This window comes from Fringilla coelebs (genome assembly GCF_963513975.1).
Source record: "Fringilla coelebs genome assembly, chromosome: 1".
Taxonomy (NCBI): domain Eukaryota; kingdom Metazoa; phylum Chordata; class Aves; order Passeriformes; family Fringillidae; genus Fringilla; species Fringilla coelebs.
The window spans coordinates 118,392,659-118,419,962 of NC_140028.1; the positions used below are offsets into that span (position 1 = coordinate 118,392,659).

The window sequence follows — 27,304 nt, forward strand, 5'->3', positions numbered from 1 at the left end:
TAAGGGCACCAATGCAGACAAACCACAAAGAAAATAAAGTGCAATTAGTGCTTCAGTCTCTCTCCCATCTGAGCAGATGAATTGACTGACAGTTTTTGATGTAATTGTGCTGTATCTTTGTTCTGTTTCCAGTTATACTATTGCCCTCCTTTTGGAATCCCTCAAACATGTTTTATCTTTCCTTTTTAAAAATGCTAAAGTGCATGTGGGCAGAGGGGGTAAATTATTTAAAGTTATTCTGTGTCTCTGCACTTGTCTGAGTCAGCAGAATACATCTAGGTCATACGTTCCCGAGGAGCTCCAGAGTATCTCCTTTCACTGGGGACTAAGCAGGCTCATCAAAGCACAGTCCTCTTGCCTTTTTTCCTATTTATGCCTTCACAAAGCTTGGGTGAAAAATGATGCAGATTATTATATTTTTAAAATTAAACTCAGAAAAGCTTCCTTTGAGGTGACCCTTTCTTCCCTTATCACTGGACAGCCAACTGGCATCGGGAGTGCATTCCCTCTTAGCTACAGGCAGCACCATAGACTGAATGATTCTCTGATGGATGCAGTTATGGATGAAAAACCCCACTAGTTTTGTTTGTTTATGCTTTCTCTCCTTCCTAGGATGGCTGCAGCTCCTCCAAGCTACTGTTTTGTAGCCTTCCCCCCCTGTTCTAAAGATGGGCTGGTGGTGTTTGGGAAGAACTCTGCCCGGCCCAGGGATGAAGTACAGGAGGTGGTCTACTTCGCTGCTGCAGAGCATGAGCCAGGAAGCAAAGTTGAGGTAAGGGTGAATTGTTGCATTCAAACTGTGAGAAATCACTGTTACTGGAAGAAATGAATACTCTCTTGTTTTCCCATCAGATTGTGGAGTCCTTGCTCACTTCACTCAAATCTCTTGAGTAGAAAAAGACAAGATTTTTTTTAGAAGTCTGAAAATGAAACTCACAATGTAACTTTTTTAACTGGGGAAAAATCCATGACCTCTACTTTTTCTGGCAGACAGGCAAAACTGTTCACATCTCAGATTCCTGCACCATGTAGTCAATTGATTTAAGGGAAAAATATCCTGGCTAACTGGAACTAGAAGCTAATTTTCCGAGTTTGTCATGTGCCAAATGGATTATTCTCATTCGTGGTTGCTGTTTGGCAATAATGGGGCTTGGCTGTGCTACACAGGTTGAAAAACAGGTAGCCAGAAATCTGGGACTTGAGGAACTTGTGTTCTAATAAGGGAATGTGAGAGGAGGAGAATGAGAGTGCACAAGCTTTGTAAGCCAGACTTATTGGCATGTTCTGCAGCTGGGCATCATGGTGAGTTTTTAGTGCTGTGGCTTTTCTCTGAATCCAGGCTGAGATGTGGAGTCCTGAAGCTGGACATGGATGCAGGTTGAAAGGGACCCTGCTGGAGGTTATTGTCACTGCAGTCTGTCGCTGCAGCCTTGTTCTAGTGACAGGAGACGTGAAAGGATAAGCAGATGTGGAAGAGTGAAGCAAAGGGACAGATGAACCAGAGGACAGCAAGAGGGGAAAGTGTAATGTGAAGGTGGAATGAAGAGGCTGAGGCACCAGAAGGGAAGACAAGGATCTGTGCAGGCAGTCATTTTATCAGAGGAGACAGGGCCTGATGTGGCACTGCCAGGAGCTTTTAGAGTCCCAGGTTCTTGCTCTGTCTGGCACTGGGAAAGCAGAATCCGTGAGGTTGGTTCCCTGCATTCAGCTTCCTCCTGGCCCTGTGCTTCTGCAGAAGGCTGAGGACAGGAGGTGTTCTGCACCAGGCTGATGTGTCTCATCCAAACACATTCTGTTGGATCCAGTTGCACTCACCCAGAAGATATCTGAAGGCCAGTGCCACTTTTTGTGTTTTTCAAATGGGATGACTTCCAGATTTCACAGGGTTTGGTGCTCTTCTTTCTAGCAGTTAATGTTCTCTTAATTCTTTTTGCTGCCAACATCTAGTACAACTTACGCATTGTTAAATGGTTTAATTTTGGATACAAAGATATCCCCTCCCCCAGCAGCACTATGCACAGGTAAGTGCTGTAGCACACTGTAGACATGTGCTGGCGTGTGTAACACAAGCTCTGTTATTGGGGAAGAAGAACTTGGGAAAGCTTCTCTGTTTTGTACCCTTAACAGAGAATAATTTGTAAGAACTTATTGTAAGAGTTCCTGATTCTTTTGGTCTCTTTGCCCCATATCTTACTCTTTAATGAGATGGTCATAATTTGCTGAAGCATATAATTAAGCCATATATAATCTATTATGATTTCACACCGTAATTAACTGGTTTAGTGCCTTTTTTTAGAGTTCAGTTGTGAACTCAGCTCTTTTGCCCGACCTTTTAGAAGTAGGAAACATAATTCCTTTTCATAGCACAACGCAGTTTGTAGATTTAGTCTGCCAACAAGGATCTGCAAGCATTCTCCTTAAATGCTGGTTTTTTCCTTTTTTTAAATCAAGGTAAAGTTTGTTGCAGTGTGGTGAAGATGCACTTTTAGTTGACAGACAGGAGTGGGCCATTTTTTTTTCCTAAAGTAGGGACTTAAATCCTAATTAATGGATACTTTGGCTTCTTCTGGTCTAAACTACTACATAATTCTTCATTAGCTGTCCTGAGGTTTTTCAAGTAAAGTTGTGTACAGCAACATACAGGCTCCAGATGTTTGCCAAAATTCTTCCTGTTTCCTCCTAGCACAGGATAAAAACATCATCGTTTTCTCTGAGAGCAGTGCAAGTAATTGCTTATCACTGCCTCTTCATCACACTCAGCACTAAGTATTGTTAATGTGCTTTTATTTTTTTTTTTACTCATGCATATTTCGAGTAGAGTAAGCTGGTTAAAACACAGAACTGATTTCACTTGTTCTGTTAGGTCTGAGGTAGCTTTGCGCAGTCGTTGTGTATTGCTAGTGTACCTCAACGACAAGAAAAGCTTTAAGGAAAGGCTTGAATCCAGCTGCTCCCCTTGTGAAGTGCCAGGCATGCAACACTATCCACCACAAGCAAACTTGTCAGAGGCAATTAACTGATGGGGGAGTGAAGTGTCAAACAGAGTTTCTATAGGTAGCTTTGACATACTCAGGATTAATACTTTATTCTTTAAAACCCGTGAAAGCTGCCAATACTTCAGTTATTGTTGGTGTAAGTTTTCTTTTTTACTACAGCTTTCCTTCCCCTGCACTTTGTAAAACTAACTAAACAGCTCTGAGAAACTAAATGTATGATATTTACAAATGGAAAAATGTGGCTGATCAATTTCACAGCACAGTTTTTCTAAGTCAGTAATCCTTTGTGCCTCTGACTAGCTTTTTCTTTTCATCCATTCTAGTGTTTTGGGTTTCTTTTTTCCAAATGAGCAGCTTTTGTCTCCATTCTGTATTGTATATTTGCTTTGGTGTCTTTACCTTCAGTGGACAATGATAGTGGACTTGGTTTTCATTATGTTCTATTTTTTGCACACAGTGTGTATCCAATTGTGATTACCTGTTTGTGCCTGCACTCATGTTCTGAATTTCTGTTAAGAGGTGGTAATGACATGGGTTGTTGTACAGAGCTCTGTCATGGAGTTTGTATCCTATTTATTTCCTATTTCTGTTCTGTGCTGCTACCATTTGCAGCTGTGATAATGCACAGTGGAACCAGAAGTGGCTCCCAGTAATTCAGTGAGATTGCTGCCATAAAGGAATGGGAGGGCTGTGCTGTACAGCTCTCAGTCAGTTTGTGGCAGGGTCTCAGGGGAACTCAGTGAATACTCCAAGTCATTTTCAGCCTGATCTTTGTGGCTCAATCTACCAGACAAGTAACCCTGCAGCTAGCTCATCAACATAATTCCTTCCCTCCACGTCAGCAGGTTCCCAAGACCCTGAACAATGGGGCTTTTCATTAAAGGCCCCTTCTGTGTATGTGGGTGACAACTTTCTCTAAAGTTTGTTCTTCCCTTGCATTGCAATTTTGCAGGGGCAGATGCTGATCAGCCCTCTTCCTTGTTGTAGTGATCAGCCTACTGGATTTGTGTGAGCAGGTGGAGCATTGCTCCCCTGAGCATAAATAACGTCATTTTGAAAATTCCTCTACTAAAAGGAATTTTTTTCCCAGATGTGGATGTTAAGAATATGTCATCTTAGTGGGAATTAAGATGCAAGCCCCTCTGTCTTATTTTTAAGGCAGATTTTACTCCCTAGATTTCTTTTTTTCTCTAGTAACCTGCTGTGGTTTTCCTTCTGCTGAAGCAGTCTGCAGAAGGAAAACCACAATTTTGGTTGAATGACATTTTTGTGGATAAATTTCCCATGTGGATTATTTTTTTCCTATAAGATCTACCTTCCTTTCCTCTAATTTGACCTTTTATTCATGATTTCAAATAGTTATGGTTTCTTGCTTCACTGTAGAGCTGTAAAAGCTCTTTCACCGTAGCAGCATGCACTTCTTATAGAGGAATGGAAAGGGGAAAGTAGAAAGGGTAGACTAGCAAAGAAGTCTATAAAACTCTGGAATATTCAAAATTCAAATAGTATGTTGGTATTAAACACAGATCTGGGCTAAAAGCCAGCCCTCTGTGGGGTAGGAGGAATTTTTTTTGTTCTCTAAAACATCATGACATAGTTATGCCTTAGTTATTATTTTGTTTTTCTCTGCTGGCTTTTTGGTTTTTTTAATGGATATCATTCTACCTCCCCTTGCTCTGAGTTTTCAGAGGAGCAGTAAGATGTTTTTGTCTACACTGGTCTGAGGACTGCAGACATAAAACCTCACCTAAAGGAAACTGATGGGTCCCTGGCTGGTGTCACAAGACAGTATAAAGCTTGGAAAGCAGACTTTGTATTGAAGTTGGCTTTGTGTCACCTGGTGATCTTAGTCCTGGTGTTTGTGACAAAATCACCAGGCGTCACACCAGCGCTGCAGTTCGCTTCTGGCTGCTTTGGTCCCCCTGGTTGCCATTTATTTGGGTTATCTGCACTGTGTCATGGGCAAGGTGCTCAAAAACTGGTAACAGCAGTCCAGCAGCAGCAGAATCTACTGAGAATTTGCTCTTTGGGTGTGGGAACTCGGCGCACCTCTCCTGAGGGCCAGAGCTACCGAGAGAACCCTTGGGGAGCTCAGGAGCCTTGGGATGTTGCTAAAAGTACCCAACTTTGACCCTGCAAGAGATGTACCACCTATATGTGGGGATATAAGAATCACTGGTGTGTAAAAGATATAGAAATAGAACATTTATAAGCTAAAGCACAGTTTTTAAGATTTTGGTACAGGGGGGTTGGAAAAACAAGATGGAGGGAGTTGGGGCCTGCCACATGGTTCTTCCTCCTTCTTCTTGTCTTCCATTTTCTGTGTGACGTAGGTATTTTTGATAGGTTCATAGTAAAGGTACACTTAGTAATAAAAATGATAAGTATTGGAGACAAAAGATAAATATAGTTTACGTAGTCTTTGTTATAAAAAGATGCGACCGCCCTGTGGGCAGTCAGAGTGCCTTTGGCTGCCTTGCTAGTTGGACCCCGGCTGAGCAGAAAGAAAATTTTTGTAGATAAGAAATAATAAACAACCTTGAAGACCGAACCTGAGAGTCCAGCCTTGTCTTTTGGAGCCCGGGAAGCGAACCCATCTCACCCTTGTCTGGGCAGAGACAAATAACAGCCTGAGCCCAGACATTTGGGGAGCCTCCAGGTCAGAGTGGCAGTGCTAACTCACCTTGCTGCAGGTGTGGGTGTAAACCTGGGCACCCCAGTGGCGCTTCCATGGGAAAGTGGTGCCTGGCAGGAACCTTGGATGGGACACAGCAGCGTTTGTGCCTGTGTTGGAGTGTTTTGCTTGCTCTCTGTAGACAAGTGAGGGTTTAGCCTGAAGATTTGCAGTTCAGAGGGGGTTTAGGAGGCAGAGCTCCTGCACACTCGGACTGGAGGCTTTGTCCAGGTCACTGTGCTGGAGCTGACCCTGAGGCTTCACAGAGGTAGAGGAGAGGTGCCACGCAGGCAGACAGCAGCTAAGAAAAGAAACTGGTTGGGTTGCTGCCTGCAGCTCTGTTGCTTGGCTAATGTGGGTGTTTTCTCTCCTCTGCTCCACTGCAGGCCACTGGCCTTTACACTAATGTGTCTGACTTTGCTTTGTAGTGCTCGCCCCGGCAGCGCTTCAGAGGTGGAAGCCAAAATCTCTTGGCTGTTTCTGCCCTCTCAAAGCCTGTTTTTACTGTGGGAGTGCTGCTTGTTTGCTCCCTTCTGCTACCAGAGCAAAACTGGTTAGCTTGAACTATTCTTTTTTGCTCTTAATCGTTTTAATTCTCCTTTTTAATTGCTGCAGACAGGGAGAGGAGGGGAGAATATTAGAATTGTGTGGGGCAAAAATCTGTCAACTCTTCCATCTTGACCCAAACCATTTAATTGTGTCAAAACATATGAGTGAGCAAGTATTTCAAATGCCTGGGATATCCAAGAATTCCAAGGATGTCTCTGTGATGGGCTCTTTGTGGCTTCTTTGAAATCTGTTTAAAACATTAAATTAATAGGCTTCATCCACATTTCAGTTTTACTTTTGCTTATCACCGGGAGACTGCTAAGTTTGTGTCTTGAAAAACAAAAGGTGCATTCTTGACTGCTAAATCAACTCTGACATAGAGTGTCTCCAGAGAGTGTTCTCAGCCTTGGCTGCCTTGCTGCACTCTGTGGTATTTGATATGTTTAAAGATATTTAAATTTTCTTCTGCAGAGCACTTTTCCATACAGTGGCTCATGAGCCTGAGGCTCCTTGGTGGCTTATAGAGCAGGTTAGAGTCAGTCAGAGGGTGCAGATAGTTTTGCTTTTTGTCAGGGGAACTGTTCAGCTTTTTCTAGCTTCTGTAATATTTTTTTTTTCCTAGAATAAAATCTATTATCCTTATACACTGCTAGAGATAAGATTCAAATTTTATAGTTATTGGTTGCAATGAATACAAACAGCTGGGAACAATATGCAAATACAAAGCATATGTAAAGTGCACTAGGATCTTCATAAAAAGTGAAAAAAGCTGTTGTTAATTTGAAGAAGAGACGCTTTACTGCGGCAGAAAATGGCCTTTTTCTCTATTTGTACAGTTAGTAAATGCTTTTCTATCTGGCTACAATGTGAGGATACAAGCAGCATCCTCAGTGTGTGTTTCTGAGAGCTGGCTACCTGAGGATTCAGCCTGCTGCTGCAGAGCCTTCTGCTCACTGTCCTGGTTTGACAGTGAGCCCTAGAATTGACTGCTTGAGAGGGGCCCAGGCTGGATTTACCCTGGTGTGTGGCTGTGCCCTTCACTGTGGCACAAGTCCTGCTGCTCTAGGAGATGTCATGGCCACGTTTCATGGGTGTGGTAAAATCATCCAGGTGTCTTCCACTCTCTACTTAGTTCTGCCTTCTGTCCGAGCAAGCAGTGGTCTCTTTTGTCTTGTGCACTACTGCTTGCACGTTTCTCTTTCCAAGGAGAGGTTATTCCCACTTCTTTGAGCTCTACTAAATTTGTTTCTGTAAATAAGCAGCAGAAGAATTGTCTGTAAAGCTCATTGCTAGGCAAATCTGCAGGAGATAGGCTGAGGAGCTTCCTTGAACAACTCTGTTCTAGTTTTCCAGACTGCCCCTTCACCATGAAGGGAAAGCCCAGGCAGCCCACGTGGAATCACCTGTCTGTACGTTTCCAGCCAGGCTGTCAGTCTCCATGCCTGGATGGCCAGGGGGGCAGCAGGCTGTGACACTGCCTCAGCACGGTTTTTTTGCACCCCTCCTCTTTTGGAAGGGGTTAAAAAAGCAGCCACAGTGCAACTTACTGAGTTGCTGCAATCATTCAGATATTTTGCCTTCTTTCAGGAATGTGCTATGGTGTGGCAGTGCTGGAAGCAGTGAAGCAAAGAGTTAATGCCAAGTTCCAGCCAGAATCTGATGGCAGGGAAGGGGATTGGCCTGGGATCTCTTTTGTATCTGGAGTCTTAATGCCCCTTTTCAAAGATCATTTCTTTCTAAAGCATTCCCTGACTATTGCCTTTGTTATGCAGGGCTGAAGCCTATGTGATTTCATTGATATTTCATAATGACCTGACTGACAGTGCTAGGAGTTGGGCTTCTGCAGCCTTGGTACAGTAGAAACTGCACAATAGTTTCTTTTCATTAATGAAAGAAGAAATCTCTTGTGCTTATGACTGTCCTGTCTGGTTTTGGAATACCTCCAACTTATCTGCATGCCCTAGCTAGGCTGGCAGATACATTTGTGCCTTGTGCTATTCTTAGAACTCCCTTGATAAGATTTTCTTCTTGATACTGTAAGTGAAATAAAAGAAGTATCATTAGTTCCCAGGCTGTTCAATTCTCTTTAAAGTTGTTGGCTGCATCTCTTGTGTGTCAGGTCTCTCTTCTTCAGTTTTATATTTTCTAATGGGAATTTAGTGTCACAGGGCAAGATGCCAGTTATGCCACTTTCAGGGCTTGAATTTTAGAAAATCAGTGGAGCCTGACACCACTCACTCTCAGCCTTTGCCACCAAATTTGTCAGTATTCTTCTGGTTTTAGCATTCATACTCAAAGAAAAATGTTAGTCCAGCTGGGGCTGGACATTTCAGGAATTTTGAAGAGAGGGTTAGTGGCAAGCAGAATCAGAGCAGCACCTGATGCCTGTTTTATTTGTCATTGCCTGGTTTGGCCCGGTGCTCAGTGGAACAGGCTGCTCTGCTGCTGTGCTGGAGGTATTTGCCAAGTCTGTGGGGCGCAGGAGGGGGAGCAGGGATTTTGGAATTTTTGCCTGTTTTTGAAATTCTGTCATCATCTGAGCTCCTGTTTCTAGGGATCTAGTGGTCAGTGAGGTTTTTTGGTGGATGGTGTTGTCTTTCCTTATCTGTTGAAAGGATCTGTCCTGGTTGCTGTGGAACAAGAAGCAGTGGTTTGCTGTGTTGCACATCCAGAGTCTGGCTCTAGTTGACCTTTACAACTTATGTGTCTTGGCTACAAGTGGGTAGCCCAGTTCCTCTTGTTTCTTGGGAAAGGATTTTCTGATGTTATTTTGGGGGGGGGATGGTGAAGTTATGAAGCTTTATGTTTAAAATAAATAATCTACCATCACCTCTGGACCCTATTTTTTTGAGAAGCTCATACCTATTATTATAAATATGAACCAAGCTCCTGCCTTAACACATAAATCCCATTGAGCGCCTACTTTTATGCTTACTGGAGTAAATAATTATAGTGGGAAGGTAAAATGTCATCAAGACTTATTCAGCAGTGTCAATAACCATGACAAATGAATAAGAATCAAGTCAATAGTAGTTTTACAAGACCTGTCAGCAACTGTCAGATTGAAATGGTTTTTCTGTTATTTAGGTCTTCTGAGACAATTTATACAAATAAGGCAAGGCTTGAATATTGTCTATGTACCTGAGTATGGAAACTGAATATAGCATGAAAATAGGCTCCATGTTCACATCTTTTTGGGTTGAAGAAGCAATATTGAAGGTGACAGCTGTATTTTGAGGTAGTAGTGTTGCCTGTTGATGTTTTGTAGTGTTGCCAGTGGATGTTTTCTGGCCTCTGATCACATAGTTACAAAACAAACCCACATTTTTTTTCCAGAATGCTCTGGATTCCTCAAGCAGGAACAAACCATTTCCTCCTTCCCTTTTCTCAACTGCTACCATTGACAATAAGATCTTTGCAATGAATAGCAGCTTTGGTAGTGCTTGCTTTTGGAATGAGACACCAAGTAATAAGTGATTGATTGGTAGCAAGGACAGCCTTGCAAATATGTTTTGCAGAGCAAAGGCAATCAGCATTTTTTTTTAGCTTAACTATCACTTTTCAGAGTGTTATCATTTTTCCTTCTAAAAAATCAGAGTCAGTGTAAGCAAGCTTGTATAATGGGGCTATTCAGCCAGAAAATGCTTTGCAAGTGTGGGTGCATGGAGTGCTGAAGTCTCCTCCACACTGTGCCTAGGGTTTTGCTTTCTGCTGTAGGACTGAGAGGGTTCCTGGGTGGCTCTGCAGGATGGCTACAGGCTGCCTGTGACATGTAGGGGGCTGAGGCTGCAGACCTGGGGCCTGATTGATAGCTGCTCTGGTGCTGTCTTCACATATAATCCTCCCCTGCTGCTCCAGCTCCCCTTTGCACATCCAGCAAATACAGTATTCCCTGTTCACACACATGCTTTGGGTGCTTATCCAAGCAGCACTGACCTGAAGCTCTGAAATGAAACTGTGCAGAATGTCAAAAATGAGATTTGTTTGCTGACAGCTCAGAAGGAGAGGGGGGAGCTTTGATGAGAAATGTCAGTTATGGCACGGCTTGGTTACACAATGAAGCAAAGAGTGAACTGGATAAAGAGTTTTTATGAGTCAGATCTCAGCTCCTGGCCAGTGCCAAAAGCTGTTGCACCTTGATAGATGAGGAATTTGCCTCTGCAAAATCACAGTGTATTACTTTATAAGCAATTTGGTCAAACAGCCTGGTCAAGGATGAGGGATGATCTCCTACAAATACAGCAGGTATTTGTCCCTGACAGGATCTGCTTGCCTAAGCCTGTACTTAGACTGAAAGAGTTCACTGCCCCTCTGCTTTGTGATGTTTTGTTTTTTGTTTTGTTTAGTTTTGACCTAGTTGCACACATTACATACATTACACACATAATGAAGGTGGCAAGCTCATTTCTTGTATCCCTCTTGCAGGGTCAAAGTGAAGGACTCTGAAAATCCCATTTCTGACTAAAGATAGTCTATTACACATTTTAGTTGCATGCTAGAGGAACTATTTCTGTAAAAATCATTGCTCAAGACAGGAGGCTGAAGATGATCATGCTTTATAATCCTTAAAGGCAGAAAGAAAGGCTTGGAAAAAACCAAAACTTCTTAAAGCTCTGATCATTTTGGACTGATTTCTTTGGCTTTAGATTTTAATATTGACACAGCCAGGCAACCAAGGCAAATAACTTTAAGTCCACAAGTCCATCCTGATGATTCTGTTTATTTTGATATACCTGATCAGATATTCCTCCAAAAACCTGTTGCAGATTACTTCCTGTAAGGAAGGTGTTACAATAGGAATGCTGGACCTTAAGAGATGCCTCATAAATACAGACAATTTTAGGTTTCTCAAAAGCAAATTCTGCAGAGTTTGATCTGTGAAAAACTTGATGTGAACTCAACAGTAAAATGTAAAGTCCATTTCTTTGGTTTGCTCAAACCAATGATGCATGGAGCTCTCATCCATGCTGTCTGGGAAAACAGTGCTTGTTTTGAAGGCAAGTAAATGTATTTGAAAGGCAACATAATTTCTTTCTCCTTGCAGTTACTAGGACTTCTCTGCAGCCTTCCTTTGTATTTTTGACTTGTCAGAGTACATTTGCAGACATCTAATTAAAGCCATTTAAATCAGACCATTTAAAATAGTAAAACCACCAGTTTAAGCAACAGCAATACCCATGTTTTACTTCTGTGACTGTTAATCAAAGCGGTTTATTGTACCACTGAATCTTTTCAAGGCTTTTTTTTCCTCTTTCTACCAGTTGTCTCTGTGTTGGGGCAGCTGCAGGGGAGTCAGCAAGGGAGAGGAGGAGGCCTTCTAATGCATTTTGTCCCAGTTACCATTGTTACTCTGTGTGTGTAATAAAGCACTGGAGATGGTGCTGAGGGTGCTGAAACCCAGGGCACTGGGAATATTTCTCTGTCTGCTCTGGGGGGCCCTGACCCCCAGGGGAGCACTGACTTCGACCCTCATTCATGGAGAAAGTTTCCTAGACATCAAGATAGACTAGAATCCACAAAACTGTGAAATAGACTGTAGAGAGTAGTGTAGGTGTATCACTTGGTGAGAAATTTAGGTTTTGGGATTTTTAGTATGTTGTGGATGGAAGGAAGATGGAGGGCAGAGGGTGCTGTCCTGGGTTTCTTCTTCATGCTTCTTCTTCTTCATGGCATGGGTGGCATTTTGTAACTGGGCAGAAAAGTCTGCGTTGGGGCTCTGTGGGATCAGTTATTGGTTAAAAGGGAAAATAATCTCTGTGTCAGTTCTTAATTGGATAGTTTAGTCTTAAAAGACCTCGGAAGAAGAGATTGTGAGCCATTTTGTGCCTTCTAATGAAAAGCAGCTGAACTCACAGTAGTGAGACTGTTTTACTGATAAGAAATAATAAACACTTGAGTCCAAACATGAACTACCCTCTCAAGTGCCTTCAATCCAGACCCAGAGAAACCCACAACTGGTACCTTGACATTAGGGAAGGTGGTGGAATGGATTTTGTTACTATGTGCGGGAATGATCGGAGCTTTGTTAATGTGACAGTACAGTCTGCCTCCTGCTGCTTCCCACTGATTCTAGCATTTGGGTCCCTCTTGTCTCTTGGAAGCCTGCAAGCATCAGCACATGTATTTTCCCAGGCTTGTGCAATGGAAGGATGTGAAGGTTCAAACACGACACTTAAATATTGTCTAAACAAGTTCCTTGTTCATTCACAAAGCACGGACCTCTTAAATAACGCGTGTCCTTTCTGTACATCCAAGTCATGCTTTGTTTCAGTCCCAGCAGTAGATGAAGTGATTGTTGAACTTTCTCTCTCCCTGCTGTCTCTGCAGTGCACGTACATCGAGATTGAGCAGGTGCCCAAGACTCACGCTGTGGTGCTGAGCAGGCCCTCCTGGCTCTGGGGGGCAGAAATGGGAGCTAATGAGCACGGAGTGTGTGTAGCTAACGAAGCTGTCGTGACCAGAGAACCAGCTTCTGAGTCTGAAGCCTTGCTTGGCATGGATCTTGTCAGGTGGGTGTCCTGCTGAGCTGGGACCAGCCTTTCATCGTCAGCCTCAGATGATGCTGGTACCGAGCAACAGCTTTGTGGTGGTGGCATAAGGAGATTTTAAAACAATATAAGCAGGCTAGGTAGGGCTCCAGATACAGCTGAGTGAAAACTTAAAACGCTTGAAATCTGAATTTAGCTACCAAGAATGTGCCAGTCTGTTGTGGGTTCACTCAATCTACCTTGCCTACCGACCCTACAGTCCAGCAGTGGCTATTCTGACAGGGTAAGAGATGTGATTACATTGTTAGTAAGGAGCTGCTAACTAATTTGTAATATCAGATTGCTGGTGTGCCCTTCATTCTCCCCCACTTTACGACAGCCTACTCTGACCTAAAAATCTTATTCTGGGCTTATAGCCAGCTGTAGGCATAAACCAACTCCTATGGCTTCCTTCAGCCCCTGCATTCCAATGCAGGGCATCGCCCTTATTCAAAGGCTGGCACACAGGCTCCTGTGAGGCTGCTCATTGACGGCTGGCTGCCCAAAAGGCTTGTGCTGCACTCTCAGTCTCAGCCTGCAGGCTGATCTTGCGGTGGAGAGAATTTAAAGGAGGCTTGGGTGGGGGGTGAAAGCTGAAAATGAAAGAAGAGAGAATGTGTGAACTTATTACAAAGAGAAATGAAGCAAATGGACTCAATTCAAAGAGCAAACAGGACAACAGCTGCATATTTAAATAAATCAGTCTTCGACAACATAGTCCTACTGGGCTTTGCCCTAGGATACTCAATGAGCTGACTGAAGCAGTTACAGGTGAACTCTCATTTTTCTTGAGGACTTGTGAAAAATGGGAGAGGTTTCAGTTGACTGGAAAAAGTTCAATGTTAATTGTTAAATTAACAACAATTAAACTTTAACAATTGAGCAACAGTTAAATTGTTGTTAAATGTTAAATGCTTGATCTTGTTAAAAAGTTGTTCTAAACCAGCTTAACCTCAGTTCCTGAAGGAGAAAACCCTCAAATATCAAGGAGTTGATAAATGCACAGTAATAACTGGTAGTCAAGAAATAATCCCGTCAAACCATTCTGCTTTACTCCTGCAACGAGTTAAGATATTTCATAGATAAAAGGATAGGAAATAGATACCTTGACTTTTAAGAGGATGTTAAAACCTTAGGAGTTATTCTCATGAGCAAGCAGGGAAGCATGAGTTAGAAGAACTTGTTAGGTGCATAGCTGCCTGAAATTGTAACTGTAAGTGTTCTCTAACATGTCTCTGCAGAAATGGTGTCTGCTTCCAGCTACCATAAATCAGGAGGAATATGGGCCAATTGAAGAGAATGCAGTGGAAATTGGAAATGTGATCAGAGAGCTATAAAATCTGACCAATGACAAAATGATGAGGGAACTTGGGTTAACTTTCCCTTTGGTATTTTCTCTAAGCCCTTTACATACTGAAGGAATCTGTGGAGAAACTGTACCTGAGAGAACTAGTAAATTTAATTGCATCAAAGGAGGCTGAGTAGGCTGAGGGGTTAAGAAATATAGGACAACCTTTTGTGAAGAAAAGGACTTTGATGACTTTCTGCTTTTTTTTATTCCTGACCTACCACTGTCCTTTTGAAACTTTAACAAACCATTGGTTTAAATGTCAATTTCTACTTATTCTTACTCAGTTATTACATTCTGAAAGGGCTGCTTAACATTCAAATATATGTTATCCAACAGCTCTAGATTTACCCACACCAGCAAATCAGGACATACCAAAGTAAGGAGGCACTGCCACAAGCTACAAGTAATCATCACCTGTAGGTGCAACCCTCCCTCTCTTCCTTCTTACCTGCAGAAGAAATTGTAGCTCAGGCGCGGGGAGAGGGTGCTTCGGGCAAGGAGAACCAGAGATGTGTTTTTACCATCTGCTGCTTGTTCCAGCCTAAGTGATTCTTCCTCTGAAGAATTGTGAGCACTTGGCCAGTTGAATTAGCTGTGTCTATTTCATGTCACCCCATAGAACAGAGAGCCACCAAGGACAAAATTGATCTCTGAGGCAGCTGCCACCAGCTTTGCCTCTTTGATAGAGTATCACAGCATGTCAGAAGACTTCAATGATTCTTAACAATCTGATAAAGTTGTGTGGTGGACTTCAGGGTTAGAAGTTGGTCCTATTCCATGCAGGCTGTCCCCATCCCAGTTAATCTAAATGGAGAACACGGACCTAGTCACAACATACAGAAAAACTGAGAGAAAATACGCCCCAGCACAAATTCCTAAGGAATCTTTTTTTTTTTTTCTGCTAAGGATCTATTCAAAAGCCGGTTTTTGAAAGCTATACTAGTATTGCTGCATTAGTTAGCTTATCAGGATTTTCTTCAGGTATTCTTCCTCGCTGCCTGCAGTTTTGGAGGTTATTTTTTTTTTTGATGCACAGTTGCAACTATAAAGCACTGTTCATTTGGGGAAGCATATTCTTCTGAAGAGTTCATGAACTGTTTTGCTGATAAGTTAGGACAGCATTATCATACAAAAGATAAATATGGAGAAACCTGTAAATTACACTCTTATTTTTGCATTTTTGTCTTAATTTTAATCCCTATGTGTATGTATTATTTATTTGTTCTCTTCATCACAGGTGCAATAATTTTTTCAGAGCCACAGAGAGATGCCAATCTTGGCAGGGAGTCAAGAATGCTCTTTAAAATGGTATTAATTTGTTTACCAATTTCTTTCCTTAGAGACCTCAAAACTGAATAAAGTAGAATGTCATCAAGTATGTTAGTTAATTTGGAAAGCCTGCATTATGTAACTGATAGGTGAAGTTGAAAAGCTTAAGATAATGTTGTTTTGACAATATGACAGCATATTGGAGGTACTTAGGCAGTGGATTGTACTAAATCACTGCAATTTTATTAATAAGTAATTCAAGCTCTCATCTGGCATTGAAATTGCTTCTAACTGTTCTTCCAGCTCACCTTGAAGGGTACTCTGAAGTGTGTTAGTGGGAGGATTATGCTGTGGTTGCCCAGGACACTGATGCTGAGATAATTGACAAGACTTAATTTTGTGGAAATGAGTTGTGTGGTTGTTGTGTAGGATGGGTTTTTTCCCTTTCATTTTATTTTTTTTCCTGCCCCTTGTGACTGACAGATGGGAGCAGCCAAGAAAAGCAGAGCCTAGACCTTTACTTAATGGAAATAAATGTAACATTGGAGCCATTTATAAAAAAATAACACCTAAAGGGTTCTTCTTCAGCCCAAATCCCTGCTGCAGTTTTGACAGTGAAAGCTAGGCTGTAACCATCTCAGATGGAACATTTCAGAGAGACATTAAAGTTTTAGTGGGATGTTATGTCTCTTGGCAGGTTTTGATCTAATTATAACCTAATGGTTTTGGTCATTAACTGGGGAGAAGGGAGCAGATTATCACTGAATCTACTGACTGTATGGTCACCAAAGTAGTTTTCAGTCCATTCTCTTACCTGTGGCAGGGACTGCTCTTAGGGAACAAATATGACATGCTTTTGGACTGGCTTAGAAATGATGTCTCTGGTATGTGCAAAGACTGGCATAGCTCTATGGTCTGAAAAAGCAATTGCACCCGTGACGAAAAGAATGAAGGAAAACCATAAATGCAGAGGGACTAAAACTGGAGTCACCAGTACAAAACAAGTTTCAGCTAACAAGAAAATACGAGAGGGAAAGACCCTGTAAATGCAAGTAAGAAGATGATGGGGAAGGAACTGTCACTTTAAGTTAAGCCTTAAAATTCTAGTTGGCTCTTGGCTCCTCTTTGTGAGTTAGTGATAAATAGATGCTGCTGAGAGAGATGAAAACACTGCTTTCAATAATTCAGCCTAAAACAAGGCTAAGGGTAGCCAAGTATTTAACAATGCAGAGCCACTGCAGAGAAGTACTGAGCTCAACAAATCTGTATTCAAATTATCAGGACCTGATTTGTCTACTGTAGTTTTTAGGAAAGAAACAGAGTAGTGTTTTCTTGTCGTGTGATTTCAAGAGAAATGAAAAGAGCTAGCATAGATAGTACTTAGGTCTAAAAAAGTGATTTTCTTGGAACTGTCCATCAGTCAAAATTATTTTTTCCATAGAGCGGTTAGAGAAAGACAAACACAGAGGAAAATATTAAAGTGGCAAAACAACAGAGAGAAATTTTGGACTGATCCAGGTACCTCCCAAAGGATGGAGGCATGGATACACTGTTTGAAACACTGCATTTCCTCATTACCAGTAATTGGATTTTGGAACCAGTGAAATTGTTTGCAGTTCTGATTTCAACTTCTGGTTACTGCTTTTGTTGTTGATTCAATTAGGGCTGTAAATTATACCAAGGAATTATTTAATGCCACTTACTCAAGGCAGGATACAATCATTCCCTATGGCTTTGTAAAATTTATTACCACACCTCAGTTTGCTTTCCCATAAAATACCCTTGCTTTGCTTCAACTTCCTTTTAAAATTCTGTTCTTTCAGGCATGTGGTTGCTCTTACTTCTGACAAAAGCCATATCTGGTATTCAGATAGTTTTTTTGGGGAAGCCTCTGCAGGAGCTCTGAAGTATGACTGTGCACAAATGCTTGTCTTTACAGCATGTAGTATGCAGGATAACACCTGGTTTCCATGGCCAAGCAGAGCATTGGGAAAGAGAGGTTGCAGAGAGGCTGGAATATTGAATACTCCTTCTCTTTTTTAATACTTGGTAATATTAACTCTCAATTTCCCCCCCCTTGTATAGGAAAGTAACCTAGGTACTGCTGTTACTTAAAAAAAAAATACTTGCAAATTGTCCTTCAAATGTATTCTGCCTGAGGAGGAGATAAATAGAGCATTGCATGTTTACAGTGCAGCTGAGATCATTGGTTGGTAATTGGACTTTTTAAAAAAAACTAAAAGCCAGCTATGATAGGCTTGAGCGTAAAGAGCCAGCGTACAAAATCAAGACTAGAAACAAATAATTCTACAGCTCATCCTTTAGTAACTCATTCAAGAAAGATCTCTTATATTAGGCGTACCAGGCACTTCAATATTTTAAACTCAGATGAGTGCTGGTGTTTAAAAATAATAACTTAAGGAGATCTTACTGTATCATTCCTCTCTGAATCTCTCTTTTAACCATTTCTTATAGACTTGGCCTAGAAAGGGGGGCAACAGCTAAAGAAGCATTGGATGTAATAGTTGCTCTGTTGGAAGAGCATGGACAAGGTGGAAATTATTATGAAGATGGGACTTCGTGCCACACTTTCCAAAGTGCGTTTTTGATTGTGGACAGAAATGAAGCCTGGATACTGGAGACTTCTGGAAAGTATTGGGCAGCTGAAAAAATCACAGGTTAGTTTAGAACTCACAGCAAATCCTATTAAAAATAGCTGTAAAGAGTTGTCTTGGAAGAATTGGTCTTAAAGTCAATGAGTTTAAATAAGTGACTAATGAATGCAAGCGTTTGATTAAATCACCATTAATAGTTTTCTATATTTGCACTACTCTTTTTTTTTATGTGTTGATTTGCATTTGCTGATGTGACTTAGCATTATCTGCGAAGATGGAGATTGTTGCCTTCATGCATAAACTATGTAATAATCATAATTTTTATAGTTGATAGGTGTATTTTCCAAGATTTATTTTCTGTTTGGAACAGGTCAGATGGTTTTTTTGATGGAGTTGATGCCCAAATTATTACTTACAAATGTAAAATATTGTGAGGAAAGGAGAACCATTGATAGTTTTTAAAAAAGGGCTTTTTTTCAGGTGATAAATTGAATGGGTTGCTGGTGGTGGTTCCTTTACTGAAATATCCCTGTTTTTTAAATGATGCAAAACAATAATTAAACTTGTAAATGGTTTCTTTTTCTGTATGTGTGAAGCCAGAACTGTCAAAATAACTTCTAGAATGCACTGCCTTAGTGGATGAATTTATTTAAAATTTTTCCAGCATATATGGACTGCCTTAATGTAATATGATTGTTTAAGGTCTGTATTTAATTTATTCTCATCTTAATTTTAAAGGGATTTTTATTTTCATAAGAGTAGAGCTTTTTAAAACGTATTCATGTTTGAATGAAGTGAAAATCCAGAGTGTTCAAGAGGACTTCTGTCATCCATGACTTGAGCTATGACAGATCCATTCTACTCTCTCCTCCTTTCCCCCTAAATCATTAAAGGCAGCAGACATGGGAAGGAGCAAAGAAATATCACCAGGCTGTGCAAGGTTGTGTGATGGCCTGCTGTCAGTCCCTGCCACCAAACAGGAATCAGTTTCCTTCACAGAGGTGGTGTTTTCCCAAGTAAAGCTTGCATTTTCAGGATACCTACAGGTTATCTGGCATGAACAGATACCAAACATAGAGGAGAGAAGACTGAAAATGCTGTCCTGATGAAACCCCAGTTCTGGCAAGCAGCTGACTCCTGAGGTTCCTGGGATTATGCAGTGACAGCCTGCCTTCTTCTCTTGACCTGCCTGCCTGATATTTGAAGAGCAGTGGGTTTTATTTAGCAGTTTTAGCTGCATCAGCAATACATAACCTTCACATCCTCCTTCCCAGCAAATAAACTGTTGCCTTCATCTGCTGCTTGCAGCTTTTTGAAATGATTCTGCAGCTCTGTTCTGGTTTCTCCCAGCACATGGCACTTCAGGAGGTGCCTGTGAGCTGCAGATAAGTAGTTTCCACCTCCTGCAGCCTGCAGGAAAGGCTGCTGGCTATGTAAGAACTCTACATTTCATGCTTTGTTCAGAGGGGTCTTTTTTGCAACCATAAGGGTGCCTTTTAAGCTTTCAAATGAATGCACAAATGCTGTTAAAATGGGGAAAATGTGTCATTCCCCAGTGTGAAGGCCTATCTTTTCCTGACTATTCTCAAAGTTCTAATATTGCTGCTGCAGGACTGTAAAGCTTATAGTGAGTGTTTATCAAGCAACTCTCTGAAAATAATTTAAGAATAAATACTTCAAAATCCTTTCTATTAATGTTCCTGAGTCTCAGTGGAAAAATATATTTGATTGATAAATTTGGGGTTTTTTTGTAGTGGATCAAGCCCATGAAATATTATTTTGCACGAGTTTATAAATGTAATACTTAAAGAGCTTTTTAAAGTGTGGCTTGCCTAGCTGGACATGAATACAAATATCCTCATCACTCAAATCAAGAAAATTCCCAGAAAAGTATGCTGTTTGAAAGGGTGAGTCAGAATAAGCTGTCAGTGACCCTTGTGTAAGTCAGAATTGGATGACAGGGACTTTTTTGCAGAATGATGCACAGAATTTCCTGAAGGTGTTACCCATTATTTAAATTGCATGCATGGGGCATTGCAAAAGCAAGCTCACTTTTTTGGAAGGCAGTATTAAAAACTTCCACAACTACTGGTTTTGTTTCTGTCTACGAATTTATTTGTGCCAAATTCCAGAATCTGTGTTTATTTTAGTTTATAGATTTACTTTATCAGCTCTTTCTCTGGCTTCCAATACATTTGCTTTATTCTCTCTGAGGAATATCTGCAGCAGCCACTGCCATGCTGTGGATATATGGTTATAAGCACTGCAGTATTTTTTTGATAAAAGGAGCTAAAAAAAAAAGTTCAGTATTCTTTGGAGGCTACTTACACATTCATTTTACTTCATGCCATTTTAAAATTTAGGATAAAATAATTGTAATTTGAACCTATCTTGCAGCTTACAGTGAAACTGTTTCTCAACTGGGAAGCTTAAAGCAACTGCGATGATTTAAAAAACATTTTCCAAATTCTTAATTTTGAAGGGCAAGGAAGGTTCATTAAATGCAGCTCTGCTGAAATATATTTTGAAATCAAGTCAGATCTCAAGCCTTCTTATGTCTGTGGGGGGAATATGCCATTAGAAAAAAGCTGAGGTGCCTCTGGCATTTGGATACCACCTTTGCTTTGTGGTCAGAAGGTGTGAGGTGTGGGTTGTGAAACTGGCATTCCAAACCCCACTGTTAATCACAGGTGTCAGTGGCTCAGCAGGGCACAGAGGACTGAGCCCTGCAACCTGCAGGGATTGGTGATTCTGGGTATGTGTAATTATATAGTGACACTGGCATGCCAAATGTACATACTAACCAATGGATTCATTTGGTTCCTAATTGATATGACATTTTCCTTCCAGCTTCTCCCAGGAAAACTGTATTAATGCTCACTTTTTATATGTGGCTCTTTCTAGAGGGAGTGAAATGCATTTGCAATCAGCTTTCATTAACTACAAAAATTGATGCTGAGCATCCTGAACTAAGGAATTATGTGAAAAGTCAAGGCTGGTGGAATGGAGACTCTGACTTCAATTTTTCTGAAGTGTTTTCTCTTGCTGATGACCATTTAGCCTGCTGTTCTGGCAGGGAGAGCCTAGAAAAGCAAGGTGGTAAGTGTTGAACTATCTCTCTGTGGGCACACTGGGTTTTTTAGTCACTGCTGCCTCCTTTTCAGGCATTCTGACCAGAACACCTCTACATGTAAACTCTGTAGGAAGGAAGATCAGAACTAAAGACTGTCCCTAAACTTGCCACTGTTTAGGATGAAGCCCTTAATGCCACCCCCAAGGTTTCAAAAGAGGATTACAATTTCAAAGTAGCTTCCTTCAGTGCTCTGATGTGCATGATGTGCCACTGCATCTGTGCTTTCCTTTAATTTTAGTGGCCCTACCTAATACTGAAATTATACTATTAAAAAAATGGCCTCACATATCAAAGATTGAGCTCAGTGGAATCTGCATTTTGGGGAAAATGTAGATTAAACCTTTTGGGGAAAGTTTCAAGAGCATAGTTTAAGGAAGAGCTGAAGGGACTGAAGTCCCTTTTTCTTTGTTGAGCAGAAGAAAGCTACTGGAACAGACATTGTGCTATTCTCTGCAACCAAAGGAAGGGTTTATTTCCAGACTCAGATTTATTACTGACTTCAGTTTGCTGCAGCTGGCCAAAATTCCTCTGAAATGGACAGCATGCAGCAGTACATGGGAATACATGCATACCTGCTCTTTCATGCATGAAAAATAGCACAAATCATCATTTTCTAAAAAGCCCTTTACTACAGATGTGGCTTTACTAGACTGCTGGCATTTTCACACGATGGTAAATGTTCTGAAGAGCGTAAAGGTGAGACATTTGTTGCACTGCAGAGCTCTGGCTAAGGCTGTAGAATTGCAGGGAGTGTGGTTAGTCTCTGAGGTAGATACAGGAACTCTGAAGGACTAGATCTTAATAAATCTGGATTTATTTAAGATCTGGTAAAAGACCTTAACAAATCTGGATTATAGCACTAAACACCCTGAGGGCCCCTACAGACAGATGGCTATGGCTGAAAATCTTGCAGGCTGCTGAGTCATTCAGTGTCTCCTGGTGTGTTGAGGCACCTGGGCATGGAGGTTTGAGTCGCTGCAGAGTCTGAGAAGGTGTGGGGAAGGGGCCTGACCTGCCAAAGGAGTATGTGAGAAACCATGGAGGGGCAATGGGGGAGAGCTGGGGTGAGCACAGGCAGGAGACACAGGGAGAACAGAGGGTTCTTGTAGATAGGGGTTTGGAGAAAACTCCTGGTGCCTAGGTCTGCTGCTGTAACATTCTGTGACTGCAAGATGATGCTTCAAAATTTCAACTGAGAATGGAAATTGAGAAGTGGAAAATCAGGTTGTTCTCATTCTGTCCTGCTTGGGTAGAGAAAAATGGGTGTTTTAAGTAAGTAGTCTGTTCATAGTGACTGCTAAAGCAGTATTACAGCCTTCTTCCTGAAAATGTACCTTCTTAATAGCATTTGTCTCTACCTGGCAATTGCCATGCCTAATTAATGCTTCTTACCATTCTCTTTACTAGCTAGGCACGTTCTTTCTGAATGTTCATTGCTTAAGTAGAAACTATTAACTGGGATTTGTGACATGCCCATGTCAAGTGTCAGTGGCCATTTTAGGCCAAAGCTTGTTCAGGCTAAAATCCTTACCTGGGCTCCAAGCCATTGAACACTCAGGAATTTTTTCCCCCCCTCCCTATAGGTGACGTTTCTGCACAAGCTATGATTGATGTCCTGCGTGACAAGGACAGTGGTGTCTGTGTGGACTCTGAATCTTTCCTTACTACAGCTAGCATAGTGTCTGTTCTGCCTCAGGACCCTAGTTTTCCCTGTATTCATTACTTCACTGGCACGCCGGACCCTTCAAGGTAAGCCACGGCACTGGGGTCCCTGTGGTGCAGAGCAGTGATGGGTTGAAAGGGTTGAAAGGTGACAAACCCTGCTACCCAAACTGGAACATACTTCAAGAGCCTGTCCTAACCAGAAATGCAGTCAGTGCTCCGAGATGTGCAATCTGACAGTCCTGGGTTAGCGAGCTTCTAGGGGAAATGCAGTTTAGGGAGGGGCCAGGAATTCCAGGGTAGTTGCTTTCCACTTGGAAAGTTGTTGAGATTATGAAGTTGGGGATTTCCCAAGTCACCTCTCTGGAACAGGTAGGTGCAAAACTCCAACAAATGAAGTGTTTTAACTGTCAGAGAGGGGTTGTGTACTCTAGGTAGCTTCATATGACATCAAAATGTAAACACAGCAAAACATCTGGAAGTTGCTGGGATCCCAAGCATGTCTTTTATTTGAGGAACAATTTCCAATTGGTTTACATGGTGTCCTTTCTAGCTGAAAGTAGCTGAGGAGATTAGGGAGCTCATGGGCCAGATCATCAAAGAACAAATGAATTATCTTGTGTTTTAAACAGAATCCACTTGGGATTCACAGAAATTAAACTAAACCACTTGCAATTTTGCAGGAGATCTGCCACTTGCATTAAGGTAAAGAGGTTATGGGGAGAAGAAAATGGTGCCCTTGACTCCTTGACTGTCATTCCTGTCAGAGGACTGGTAGTAATCATTAGGTTTTACTGAGGGCTGTGGAAGTCATCCATGCCAAAGGGACTTTCCACCCACCCTGCATTATGCAATTCAGACTTTCAGGGTTAAGTGTCAATTTTAAACTTGCTTGACCAAACTTTTCTTTGACTTGATGCAAATCCTCTGTGATAAAAAGGAGCAAGGCTCCAAATTACTTTGTTGGGATCTCTGTCCATTTCAAGGTCAAAAACCTGCCTTAAAAGCCTTGTTTAGAGACCTTTCTTGCTTTACTCAACACTGTAATGCATTAAGAAAGAATTATTTTAAATGCAGCTAGTGAGTCACGTACATTCTTAGTCAGCAAGGCTTTGTGACACTGATGGAAAGGGTTGCAGCACTGAACCTGCTGACTGTACACAGGCAGTGGTTACTAATTGTGTGTTGCAGAAGTCTTCACTTTTGGCAGGTTCTTCACTGCAGAATGCAGGGTGCTTTGTTGGTCTGTATCTAAAGAGGAGGAAGGCAGTTGTTCCATTCACTTGCCAAAACCTATTTTCAGCTTCTCAGGAATGAAGATTCTGTATTGGTGGGTTTTTTTGTTTGTCTGTCTTAGGAGTTTAGATCCAAATTCTGTGTTAAATTAGGTTGAGAAATGTCACAATATTGGTAGCCATGTCTTCTCCCAGCTCTTGAAGTAGAATACTAAAGTGCTGCTATTGATATACAAAATCCTCTGATATTGAGCAAGATATGCAATATTCCCTGCTCCACGCAAGTGGTTTTTTTCTGATTTTAATAAAACTTAAATCTGGAAGGAGGAGGAGAGATGCCAGTGGGAACAGAGGAGAAAAACCGATGTGAGGCCGAATGTTGAGATTTGTTACAAAAAAAACTTGGAGGAGAAAATCAGTGCTACTCTTCTAAAGAAGTTGGCAGCACTGGCGTGAGGACACCAGAAAATCTCATAGGTAAAAGGGGTAATAAGTTTTTGCAATAATTGCCAAACCCAGTTCTTTTAAAGCATGTAGATTTGTTTTGCTTGACCAGTATCTCTAGCCTTACCCATGCTTAGTGTAGATGAATCACCTATGCTGCTCTGTATGTGTTGTTTTAAAATAACCTGGTGAACATTTCAATAACATATATGAGATCTCTCTTATTACTGCAAGCAGTAATTCTTATTTCTTTCAGGTCCATATTTAAACCCTTTATTTTTGTTGATGATGTAAAATTAGTACCAAAAGTGCAGTCTCCTTCTTTTGGCAATGATGATCCTGCTAAAAAGATACCTCGATTCCAGGAGAAACCAGATCGTAGGCATGAATTGTACAAGGCACATGAATGGGCCCGATCTCTCCTGGAGAACGATCAGGTAAGAGCTGTGGGACCTGGAATTAAAGAACTGAAGTTGTTGGAGCCCTGAATACTGAGAGTATATGGCTTTCTGTGCTGAAAGGAACAGACTTTCAAGACAATATTACATTTGACTTGAGACTATGGAGAAGGCTTCTAAAATTGAATGATAGAACTGAGATTTTAGGTGTGTAGTTTGAATAGAAGTCAATGTAGATTCCCAACTCCATACCTTAGTTCACAGTCACTCACTGAAAAACAGTCTCTGAATATTCTTACAATCCTTGAGAGTTTAGCTTGAATAATGATGCCCTCTGAAGGACAAACTATTCTGCATAGTTTTTGTTGTCCCGAGAGTAGAGCTCTGTTCCATTGCTTTTACAAAATGAAAAATCAAACTGTTAAGCTGATTATCTTGTTCAATCCCCACTGTGCATATAGTCTTCTTAGTGATTAGAGCAGTGGGTGCTAGCGTAACATGATATCAGAATTACGTCTAGGAAAAGGGCAGGAATGTTGTGATTTAAATCATATGCTGGATTAAGAACTACATAGTTTGGAAAGGTATTTTTCTTGAAGGAATAATTTGCACACGACAGTTTTGCAAGTCTTGTGTTTTGCAATTCAATGCATTTCTGTTAATTTTAAACTGAAAATGCCATATGAGAAGAAAGGACACTTTGCAGTGCCATGCAGTACGTGGGACTGAAAACCTGAGGGCTGAAAACCTTCCATGGTAAAAACTTGGTGTTGAAGATCTCTTACACAAATAATTTTGGAATAAGCAAAGTCAGGAAGGAGATTATTCTGTATTGCTTTTCCAAATGGTTGAGATACAACTTTTGGTGTCATTGGGCAGTAAGTTCAGTAACTTCTCAGCATTTGCATTTACAACTACAGCAGTAAACTGGATAAGTGGTTTTAAGGAAGTGAAACAGAGGGAAAGATCACCAATGCACACCTGTCAAGCTTTTATGGGTATCCAGGCAATTTGTGGAAGACCCTCATATAGTTGGGTTGAACTCCCACAGAGGACTTGCTTTTCTACAATTTTCCTCAGTGTGTATTTGCATGGGCCAGAGTCTTGCTATGATCATAACAACATTCAGACCTACCCACTATTGATAAAGGAAGCTGTGATAACCTTTGCTAGTAAAAACATTATTTAAATGCAGTTTGGGCTAGATTTTTATTTTCTTGGAATGGTGTAATTTAAAATCTGTGGCCTCTGCTAACATTGCTTTAACGTGCAGCTGGCTCTCATATCATTATGCAAGATGTTGACTTAAGGAAGACCTGGAAGAGGCATCTTGGCATCTTGTGGACTCTTGCCTGTTAAAGTCCCCACAGTGTGACAACAATAGTTGTGGTAGAAAAGAAAATGCGTTTTCTACTCAGGTTTCACGCTATAGAAGTTGCCCATGCAAGAGCCTAAACCTTAGATGAGATGCCCTACTCTTTCTGGACAAAATGCTGAGAAAAAACCCTGAAAAACTCAAAACCACCATTCATTCTAAATTACTTTGGTTCCCCCTGAAACTCAGTTTTGAAAGCTGCAAGCAAAACAAGCAGCACTTCTCCATTTAAAAAAAAAAAAAAAAAAAAAAGGTAGAGTTTAAATAACATCTGGATTAAATGAAATTACACCTTTTCCAGGAGGAAGTTTTCTAGAAACACAAAGAGCAGTAAGTCAGAATGGCACAGAAGACCTTCCTGGGATCTGGAGTCTTAATACTGTTACACGACACATCATTTCAGATCTATTCATCATCTTGCAGGTCTTGATTTGAGGGACGCACATGCAAATACCACAACCTGTACAATTCTTAGGGCTTCCAGTCTTCTCACATAGTTCTGTTAGTGGGATTACAAACTTAAGAACTTGCTTTACCTCTATTATATGTACAAGCCTTGTATAATTTTCCTCTATCCATCCTTCACGCTCTTCCTTTTTTGCTTTAAACATAGCAACTCCTTTTTGGTTATTTTTCTTAATGCACAAAATGTCCAGGACTGTTCCTTTTAGCCTTTGGCCATCCAAAATAACTAATAACAGAAATGGTTTGTACTTAAAAAGGCTTTTTCTTTTTAAAAAAATTTGAAAATATCTCTGTAACAAAGAGAGTAAAATGTTTTAATGAGCCTTTTAATTGGTTAACTGAGTTTGGTTATTTCATGCCTTTAGGATAAAGGCCAGAAACTGATGAGGATTATGTTAGACCTTGAGAAACAAGGTTTAGAAGCAATGGAAGATATCCTTTCTCGTACAGAGATTCTGGATCCAGCTGAAGTAGTGGATCTTTTCTATGACTGTGTTGACACAGAACTAAAGTTCTTCAAATAAAGTAAGCAAACGATTCTTTAGGTACTACTCTACCAGTGAATGTGAAATGTTGGATCTGATTCTGAACCTCCTCCTCTTTTACACTAA

The 27,304-nt window shown here is 41.1% G+C and overlaps 1 protein-coding gene across 1 annotated transcript; it reads left to right on the plus strand.

The window, feature by feature from the left end:
- Positions 1–613: 613 nt before the first annotated feature.
- Positions 614–27,217, plus strand: SCRN1 (secernin 1; the record flags this gene model as incomplete). The annotated part of the gene is made up of 7 exons (XM_084213359.1): positions 614–772; positions 12,547–12,728; positions 17,842–18,044; positions 20,886–21,080; positions 22,698–22,863; positions 24,712–24,892; positions 27,059–27,217. The coding sequence occupies 7 exons, from the start codon at positions 614–616 to the stop codon at positions 27,215–27,217; spliced, it is 1,245 nt and encodes a 414-aa protein (XP_084069485.1).
- Positions 27,218–27,304: the final 87 nt, after the last annotated feature.